Raw genomic sequence first — 10,156 nt, 5'->3', positions numbered from 1 at the left:
GTTTTAGGCAGGGATTTTGAGTTACCAAGCAGTTTAGAACAATCAGGGACCCAATTCCTCAAGATCAGGCCAATCTTAAAAGGGAGACCGTGCTCTATTTTCTTCCCATGCATTCTGTGTTTCTCTGTCTAGTTTCTGGAACTTTTTTGTCCTGTTGTTTACCTAAAAGTAACAACCCATTCTGCAGATGACTGGCTCAAATGGGGAAAACTGTGCTTTCAGTGCCTCCACCACCTCCCCACACTGCATGGTGCCAATCTGGGTCCTGGTGAGGGCCACACTGGCTGCAGGATCTGGGTGCCTTGTGTTAGAAAAGGTATTTTGACATATTCTGGAGACACAGTCTAAAAATAAATAAGCTGAGGCCTTCCAGAGGACTGAGTGGAAAAGCCCAAGTCTGGGCTGGGGATACAGCTTGTTTTGCCAACAGATAGAGCATTGCATTTGATCCACGTGGCAATGAGCTCAGGGCACTGCTCGGGTGCAGGGAAGACACAGAGAGGCACAGCCAATGCCATCCCTTGTGCCTTGAGCTCAAGAGCAGTGGGAGGGAGGCAAGCAGAGGTCAGTGGCTGGCTCATCTTGGGGTTAAAGAGGCAGGGGATGGGACAAGAGCACTACGAAGTCATGACCATCATCAATGTCAAAGTTGAGCCACTGTTTGGTCATTTTAAAAAGCAAATAAACATGGGGCCGGGAGTTTGGCCAAGTGGTAGAGTGCTTACCTAACATGCATGAAGACCCAGGTTCGATTCCTGGGTACCACATACATAGAAAAAAGCTGGAAGTGGTGCTGAGGCTCAAATGGTAGAGTTCTAACCTTGAGAAAGTCCAAGGACAGTGCTCAGGCCCTGAGCTCAAGCCCAGGACTGGCAAAAAAAAAAAAAAAAAAAAAAAGCAAATAAACATTTCCAAAACTGCCAGTGAACAGGAAGGAAGTGAAGGCCACAGCCCCTCTACCTCAGGTCTCAGCACACTGCCTCGTCACCACAGCTCATCTCTCCCTCACCAACACTGAATGGCATTAGCTTTGGTCTTGAATGGAAGAGTCTGCTAGAGACCCACAAACTAATGTGAAGTCTCCAAGACTGGAGCTCTGCTATTCTACTTGCAGAAAATGGCCATTAGAGCCTCCTAGGCATGGGGGTATGGCTCAAGTGGTAGAACACTTGCCTAGTTCAAACCCTGGGACTAGCCAGAGAAAGAGGAAAGGAGAGAAAGAAGCGAGAGGAGAACAGAGAAAAAAGAGAGAGGAGAGAGCATGGTACAGTATTTAGAAACTGAAGTCATTTCAAACATCAGTGACATTTTATTTGGGAAGTTTCTATGTATTTCACAGCATCAACGTTCACTATTCTTGGTTAAAATGCCTGAGCAGCGCTTCCCTTAGGAACGCAGAGACTTCCTCTCACTATGTCATCCATTACCACACATCATCCCCCACTAGACACCTTCCGGGAAACTCACTGCTGGATGCATTTGCCAGGGTGGCTTTGCATGGGTGGCCTGAGTGTGGACGACAGCAATGCTGGTGTGGCTGGAGAAGAAATCTGGACACATGGTTCCTGGAAGACCAACAAGGGGCCTGAAGAGGAGTGCACTGAGTTAAGAAGCCTCACATACAACTTGCTTTGGAATTCAGTGGCTGTCAGCCACCAGACTACAGTGTGAGCTAGAATACAAATCTCCCAGGAATAAGTTTGCTGAGAACTGTAATAGGACCGAGTCAGCTTCGTTTTGTTCCAAGTGTGTCAGCACACACGTGACAGGAAGATGAAGAAGAAGATGGAGAGCCATTTCTGCAAATGTCCTGGCAACCAGAGCACCGGGAGAAGGAAGTGTGCTCTTAAAGACACCTCTTTCTCTAACTCACTCCAAACCCCCGACTTGCTTGCCTGGCCAAAATGGAGTTGGGAGTTACAAGCCCTCTGGGCCCCCGGAAGCTGCTGCGGGGCGCCGTGCAGCTCTGGAGTACCTGCGGGGGACAGCAAGGCTATCCGGAGGGGTAGGCCTTAATGATTTTCACGTCATCCACAGGCCGGTCCTGGGAGTTTGTTTCCACCATGCCCACTCGGTTCACCATTCCTATGCCCTGGCACACTCGGCCAAAGATGGTATGTTTGCCATCAAGCCACTGGGTGGGGGCAAGGGTCACAAAGAACTGGCTGCCATTAGTGTCTGGGCCTGCATTGGCCATGGCGAGAATTCCAGCCCCTGGGAGAAAAGAAAACAAAGAATGAGTATGAATGACCACAGGGTACCAGCACGGGGCACTGTGGAGCGCCAGGGCACAAGAGGCCGGTGCTTTGTTCTAGCTGTTGTCACCACTGTCACCCCAGACTCTCCCTTCCTCAGAGTGGACTCAGGTGGGCACAAAGGCCACCACACACATCCCTGATGGCCTTGCTTCCAGTATTCCCATCTACTCCCCAGCTTCAGCCAGGAAGCCGTTACCCATCCCCCCAGGAGCCCCAGCAGGGCCTCAGGGTTCTTGTGAGCCTTCCATGCTCTTTAGTTTATGACACTCAAAAGCAGTGGTGTATTGCACTCACACCAGCACTTGGAGTTGCTGAGCACTCTTGAGAGGCTCTGAGTCCTCCATCTGCCAGGGCTCTCTGTGGCGCCACGGCGGGGCAGCTACCTGGCACCATGCCACTGTGTCAGGCACTTGCCTTGGCTCACAGCCAGAAGAGCAATCTCTCAAATCCACTCTCTGCTGCCCAGGCCAACCAATCACACTCACCGGTGAACTTCAGGTCTGGATGAAGCTCATCCTCAAACTGTTTGCCATAGATAGACGCACCTCCTCGACCTGTTCAACGAGAAGATGGGTGTGAAACGATGTGGCCGGCCCCACAGTGCGCCAAGAGCCAGGGACTAACAAGGTCAAAGGACTGTTCTTAGAATACAGCGAGCAGTGAGCATGTGTGGCCTGCTGGAGACACTACACCTACAGAAACAAGCAGATAACTGCTTTCCCTCGGGTAACATGTCTGCTTGAAATAACAGTGCTTCCCTGCTTATTAGTCCAATACATATGCACTGTCCAAAGTGCAAAAGACACGGCAGTCCCCTGCAATCGGACCGTCTATTGAAAGCCCATTCAGAATCTGACACGTTAAAAGATGTTTGGCTTTCCCAGTTTCTGTGTATTGTAGCAGGAGTGCCACAGCCACCGCCCTATGCCTTCTACAAGTGCTGCTGCCCCGTCTGCATGCTGCCCTGCTGGGTTCACACCTGCCCAACCCTGCCAACCCAGAGCCCTAGGTACCCCCTTCCCTCTTGCCCTCTAGCAACCTCAGGAGTAGGCTCACACATGGGGTTACAGCAGTACGGGCATACTATAGACCAGAGCAAGAGGGCTGAGGCCCCAGCAGTCCTGGAGTGAGCTGAGAGCATGCACCTCCAAGCTCTGCTTGCTTGGACCTGAAAAGCACCACATAAACATCCCCACAAACAGATCGGCATTAAGGGGAACCACACGAGGCTCGGACTTCAAGCGATCAGGAGACCAAAGGCCATTTCAATCTCTAGGCCTGGTGTGGCCTGCAGCCAGCCCCACAGTACCTTCTACAGGGATCCATTCTTTCCCCAAAAGCCAATTCAACTCAGCAGCAAAATCTCAGCAAGACAAACAACTCCACTGCAGACATGTGCTGCAGGGCAGAGGCAATGGGCAGGAATACACAGAGGCTTCAGCACAAATGCCAATGGTAGAAGCCAACAACCTGCAGCTTTGCTGGCTGGGCATCTGGGTGTCAGACCAGTGCAGACAACTGACCCTGGCATGCTTAGCTCCCGCTGTTAGTTTACTAGTCCCTGTTAGAGAGCTGTGTCTAGTCTGTTTCTGGCTGGCCTGGACAGTATTTATTTCACAAAATGTCCATCTTTTCTTGAGCTGGACACAGATGCTGGGGAATACTTCTGCCTGCGACTGTCAAGGTGCTGCAACAACCACTCTATGCTGTCTCCAGACAGGAGCGCAAGCACTCTTGGGAGACCAAAGCTCCTCTGGACACTGTGGGGGTCTCAGTACCACTAGATTTTCCAAACATCCTGTTAAAAGACATGAGTGTCTCAGTCGTTCCTGCCTGGGCTAGCCTCTAACTGTGATCATGAGATCCAGCCCCCTGAGTAGATAGGATTACAGCATAAGCCAACGGTAGCCAGCATGCCCTCATCTTTCTAAGTTCCAGATGTCCTTCCTTCCATTGTCCAAGAGTCAGAATTCTTCAGGACCTCCAAGGCCTGCTTCACAGTATGCCTCCTTGCCATTTCCCTGTACTTGCTCCTGATTATGAATACTGTAACCCATCCCCCACACAAGCCATCCCATGCCAGCAGACACCTGCATTCTATACTTAACATTGCCACTCTCCATTCTCTTTTCTAGTGAACAGCCTGCTTCTTGCCAGGCTTCTATTGCCATGTCCTCCTCATGGGTCTTGAATGTGGCAGATACCCAGCAGACCCATGGCAAAGACGCACCAAATGAATACAATTAACAAGACCGTGTTCATCAGGACAGATTTCAGGTGTTCCTGGGGCGATTAAGAAGAGAAATGAAATCGGAGCAAGAATGACAAGTGGAATAATCAGATTTAATTAATCATCAGGTCCCAGCAGCTGGGGAGCCCTGCGGTGTGGGGCCAAGCACAGCATTTGGAAGAGCTGCAGGAAGGACTCCCTAGAATCGGGAGTAGAGGATACTGGAAGGAGGAAGAAGCCAGTTGGAGCAGAGAAAAGAGACATGGAAGGTTAGGGAAAGCTGATACTAAGGTTTTCACAGGGGAAACAGAAGACAGAAAATGGCCATGTATAGTGAGCCAGGAAGTGCAGGAACCTGAGTAGAGAAAGCAGCTGGCAGAGGCATCAGAGGATGACATGGGGAGACCGGTTCACCAACTTAACAAGCCTGGGGCCTGTACCTCAGGCCCCAGCTGGGCAGCCACCTCATCTGTCCAGCAAAACCTAGGCCACTAGGTCATAGAAACCCAGGAGGACCTGCCCCTTATTTGCCTTGTGTCATAGTTCTGCCAGCCAGCTGCCAAGCATTCACTGAAGACTGAGATCTTCTGAGTGCCTCAATTTTATTAAAGTATGCCATGGAAAAGTGACATTAGGGAGGACTGCAAACTGACTACAAATAGGGAATGGCTGGACAAGTGGTAGAGTCCCTGCCTGGACAAGCCAGGACAGGGCTTCTTGTGGCTGTCAAAACAGATGGCTCAGCGGAAGTGAGAAGCCCATAAAACAAAGCTCCAAGACCAGATTTAAAAAATCACAGAACAGGGTCAGGGAGGGAAATGGGGACAAAAACATGAGAAGGGGTATCAATGTGTGAGAAGTAATACACCTACTATCTGGTGAACATAACTATAACCCCTCTATACATCACAATTATAAAAATGTAATAAAAAAAAAAGAAAGAAAGAAAAAGAAAAATCACAGCTACTCAGGAGGTTGAGATCTGAGTATTGTGATTCAAAGCCAGCTCAGGCACTAAAGTCTGTGAGACTCTTCTATGTAGTTAACCACTAGAAAACCAAAAGTGGTGCTGTGGCTGTGGCTCAAGGGGTAGGGCGGTAGGTAGCCTTGAGCTGAAAAGCTCAGGGACAGCACCCAGGCCCAGAGTTTTCAAGCCCCATGACTGACAAAAAAAAAAAATCACAGAATAAGGTGAGAGGATCACAGAGCTAAAGACACAAATTGAAGCCCAAAGAGGCAGGAAGAAATGAAGCAATTAAGGCAGAAAAGTACAGGAAAAAGACTGACTGAAAACTGAATAAGGCAGAGTAAGGAAAAAAGTCACCTAACCCAATCAAAGGAAATACGATAGGTTAGGGACAGCACAGGTCACCAAATAGCACTTTCTATTTTCCTGAAATAGAAATCCAATAAATATCACTGAACAAAATACTCAGGAAACAGAATTTTTCAAAAACTTCCCTGAATTGAAGGATCCAGTCAATCTGGCCTCAGCACCTTACAAAGGCATTGAATCACATTCAAAGCCAGATGGTGATGGATCTGAGGGAACGAAGGTGGCCAAGAACAGTGATGCCAGCCAGGCTCTTTCCAACATGAAAGTGACAGGAACAAATGAGGAGATAAAACACCCCCCAGCCTTTGCAATAAAACCAACAGATGAGAATCCCTGCCCTGTGGCCCCACTGAAGGTCAGCACGGGTGGGCAATGAGCTCTCTGGAAGGCGGACCCCACATGGAGACAGGCTCTGGTGTAGAGCAGAAAGCAACAAAACTGCTTTGTTGAATGGGAACTCCTCTGTACAAAACTACTTAAAGATAATAAAAATATTTTTAAGCAATAAAATTAACACAAGTAAGGACTGGGGAATAAGAACAGCCAGAAAAGAAGTACTGACTGGCTTCATATCAGTCAGTTTTTCTGTTAAAAATACAGTCAAATATAATACCTTTTGTCTTTAAAATAAAAAGCTTTACATCTTACATTCTTTTAAAACCATTTCCATTTAACTAGCTATCCATCCTTTTTTTTCCCCACCAATTCTGGGGCTTGAACTCAGGGCCTGAGCACTGTCCTCGGGCTTCCCCCAAGACTGGCGCGCTACCACTTGAACCACTGGTACCCAGAAATTAAACCTGGGTCTTTGTGCATGCTAGGCAAGCACTCTACAACTAGGCCAAACTCCCGGCCTATCCATCCTTTTGACTGAATGTGTGGAAAGAATGCGTGGCATGGGGGTCGGAGACTAGACATGTTTGCAATGCCTTTTATGTACTTTACTGTATACTCAGTGTTGTAAAACATTTCTGTATAGAAAAAAACCAAACCTGAATGCTTCTGGTCATAAAGAACAATCGAGAGGCCAGGAGTGTGGTCAGTGGTAGAGTGCTTGCCTAGCATGCACGAGTTTTGATTCCTCAGTACCACATACATAGAAAAGGCCAGAAGTCATGCTGTGGCTTGAGTGTTAGAGCTGTAACCTTGAGAAAGCCCAAGGACAATGCTCAGGCCCTATGCTCAAGCCCAGGACTGGCCAAAAAAAAAAAAAAAAGAAAGGAAAGAACAATTGAGAGTGTCACTGTAAGGCCCTGCCACAGAGAAAAACCAAGCTTATTTTGAAGGAAATGAGCAGGAATTAGCAGAAAAAAAAGGCAAATTGAAAGGTGAGAGTTCTTGGAATAAGCAAGAACTCTTAATAGTTTCACTGTCAATCCCTCCCAATTCATGTCTCCATGGCAGAGCTTTCCGTGATTCCACAGTTCCATTCGATTACCCTACATGTCTGCCTGAAGCGAAAGTATTTCAAATGTAACATGGCCAACATCAATTTCCTGATTTGCCCATGAGGAACTTAAAGAGGCACTCTTGCCCAGCTCCTGAATTACCCATCCAGTTTGCCAGCAAGTCCCAGCCACAACCTGCATCCAGTCACCTGCACACCTGCCAGCACCTTCTCTTCGGCAGCCCTACCTGAACACAGAGGCCCACACATGTATTCTGCAAACTGCCAGTGATTGTTCTGAAGCCTAGATAAATCACATCACTCATTCCTTGGGCAAAACCCTCCAGTGGCTGTCATCAACTGAGAAAAAACACACCCTCCTCTACTGCATGCAGTGGGGTTCACACCTGCTCCTGCCTCCAGCCCCTGTGCTTGCTCTTGATCCCATCCTGAATGCTTCCCCTGCCCCCAAGCCCATTGCAAGGCTCATTCTCTTTTCTCATTCACATCTGCCCCACACTGGAAGGGTTTCCCTGCTTTGTAGAGAGAGAATGGTCTCCTTGTTCACTGCTAAATTCCTACAGATTAGAAAAGTTGCTGACCCAAAGCTGGTGCTCAACACTGCTAAATGAGCAAGTGGATAAAGGGACCCAATTATTAATTCTTCTTAAGATGCCTTTTTACTTCTGGTTGTTCGGACCACTCTGCATCACTGCAGCTCAGACATACAGCTGGACTGAGTGCACGAGTACTATGGGAGACTCAAGGAGGGAGGATTAGCAATGGATGAACCCCACATGGTTGAGAAAGGCGGGAACTGTCGCAGAATCTCCCAACAGTTTCAGTGGCAAGGAGGGCTCTATTGATGAGCGCGACTTCAAAAATCTCAGATTTGCTCAACTTTACCTGTTCCTGTTGGGTCCCCTCCCTGGATCATGAAATCTTTGATGATTCTGTGGAACTTGGTGCCATTGTAGTAACCTCGACGAGCCAGCTCGGCAAAGTTCTTGCAGGTCTTCGGGGCATGTTTCCAGTAGAGTTCCAGCACGATAATGCCCATGCTGCAGGGGAAGGACAGAACAGTTGCAGTCAAAAACAAAACCTGGATAAGAATATAATGGACTAGTGGACAGGAGTTTGGCCTAGTAGTAGAGTGCTTGCCTAGCAAGCATGAAGACCTGGGTTCCCCAATTCCTTGGTACCACATAAACAGAAAAAGCCAGAAGTGGTGGTGTGGCTCAAGTGGTAGAGTGCTAGCCATGAGAAAACCCAAGGATAGAGCTCAGGCCCTGAGTTTAGGCCTGGCAAAAAAAAAATAATAATAAATAAAAATATATATATATATAATGGACTGCTGTAGGACTCGATTTCCAACAGTAGAAGTCATAAAATTGTGAGAAACACTGTATTTCATGTTCAGGGAAAAAAAAAGCCATCCCCACAAAACAACAAACACAGACGATCCCATGCAGGGGTTCTGGTACTTTTTCTTTTTTTGCTATTGGTCGTGGGGATTGAACTCTGGGCCTGGGCATTGTCTGAGCTCTTCAGCTCAAGGCTAGCACTCTACCACTTTGAGCCACAGCACCATTTCCAGTTTTCTGGTGGTTAATTAGAGATAAGAATCTCACAGCACTGGGCACAAAAGAGACCATCAGATCTCAGCCTCCTGAGTAGCTAGGATTACGGGCATGAGCCACCAGCGACTCCACAGTTGGGCTCTAAAGAAGTACTTCTGTCACAGAAGTTCAGGAGCAAGAACAACAGAAGCAACTAGAGACACGACTGGGAGAAACTCGGCCTCAGGTTAAAAGCATAGAGAGCAAGAACAGAAAGCCGGGCGGGGAATGTGGCTTGGCGGTAGAGTGCTTGCCTAGCCTGCATGAAGCCCTGGGTTAGATTCCTCAGTACCAGGTAAGCGGAAAAGGTTGAAAGTAGCCCTGTGTGGCTCCAGGGGTAGATCGCTAGCCTTGAGCAAGAGAAGCTCAGAGACGGTGCCCAGGCCTTGAGTTTTTCTGAGTCTGAGCTCAAGTCCCAGGACTGGAAAAACCAGGCAGAGATCTTGGCTGGCCCCTGGCGGCCGCGGGGGTAACAGCCAGGGCAGCCTACAAACTTTACTCTGTGCATAGGAGTAAGAACCTGTGACCTTCCCTTTCTTGGAGAAAGATCGCCCTGCGCTTCTTCCGATGAAGCCAAGGGATGACGGCGCTGGAGCCACGGCAGTGCGCCCGGCAGAGCGGACGCCAAACGCCGTGTCCCCCCTACCCAAGCAGGAACGCCTTCCCATGTGCCACTTTTGCTGCCACATGGACTGCGCCTGCGGGGTCTGGTTTCGACCCCAGCCTCCGGAGCAGCTAGGATTACAGGCGTGAGCCGCCGGCGTCCGGCTCGCCCTCGACTCGTCCCGTCGTTGGACGACACAGCCGAACACCCGCCATCTGGGCGAGCGCGGGAATGAGTGACTGAGTGGCGTCAGGACGCGGGCCGTGGGGTCCCCCCAGCCGCCCCCCCCCGCGCTCCTCCACGTGCAGGTCCCTGCCTTCGGAGCAGCGCGCGGGGACCCCGAACCCCGCTCACCTGGTCTCCAGGTACACAGTGGGCGGCTGCCAGGTGTCGGGGGGAACCGCCGCCATGATCAGGCCGGAGCTCCCACAGCCACCGCCACTTCCGGCGCCGGTTCGCTGGGGACCCGTGTCCGCTGCGCACACTTCCGGTCCCGCCGCCAGCCCCGCAACCCTTTCGAGTTCAGGATTTGGGGGAGGCTGGCACAGGAAGTGGAGGGGCCTTCCTCTAAGACCGGGAGGTGGGGTGGGCTCTTGGGCGGTGAAAAACGCAAAAGCTAGGAAAGATGTTTTGGCGCCATGTCCCGGACGATTATGATTGGTTGGTTTAGGGAAGGAGGCGGGAATAGCCACCAAGTCTTCCATCTGATTGGAGGAAGCATT

At 49.8% G+C, this 10,156-nt stretch overlaps 1 protein-coding gene across 1 annotated transcript; it reads right to left on the bottom strand.

Moving 5' to 3' along the window:
• Positions 1-1,289: 1,289 nt before the first annotated feature.
• Positions 1,290-9,881, bottom strand: Ppil1 (peptidylprolyl isomerase like 1). Its single transcript, XM_090355770.1, has 5 exons — positions 9,789-9,881; positions 8,118-8,272; positions 2,744-2,812; positions 1,976-2,214; positions 1,290-1,565 (listed from the first exon to the last, which is right to left on the bottom strand). The coding sequence occupies exons 1-4, from the start codon at positions 9,842-9,844 to the stop codon at positions 1,994-1,996; spliced, it is 501 nt and encodes a 166-aa protein (XP_090211896.1). The 5' UTR covers positions 9,845-9,881; the 3' UTR covers positions 1,290-1,565; positions 1,976-1,993.
• Between the last annotated feature and the right edge of the window lie 275 nt (positions 9,882-10,156).

This window comes from Megascapheus bottae, chromosome 22, assembly GCF_031878675.1.
Source record: "Megascapheus bottae isolate mThoBot1 chromosome 22, mThoBot2.hap1, whole genome shotgun sequence".
Taxonomy (NCBI): Eukaryota; Metazoa; Chordata; class Mammalia; order Rodentia; family Geomyidae; genus Megascapheus; species Megascapheus bottae.
The sequence above is the reverse complement of the archived record's forward strand: the minus strand, read 5'-3'. Positions and strand labels throughout refer to the sequence as shown.

Excerpts from the sequence above, each read along its gene's own strand:
- Ppil1 (XM_090355770.1), bottom strand. The coding sequence starts at position 9,844 with ATGGCGGCGGTTCCCCCCGACACCTGGCAGCCGCCCACTGTGTACCTG. Across the intron at positions 8,273-9,788 it reads ACTGTGTACCTGGAGACCAG|CATGGGCATTATCGTGCTGG; the intron begins GTGAGCGGGGTT and ends CTTCCCCTGCAG. Across the intron at positions 2,215-2,743 it reads TCCAGACCTGAAGTTCACCG|GGGCTGGAATTCTCGCCATG; the intron begins GTGAGTGTGATT and ends CTTTTCTCCCAG.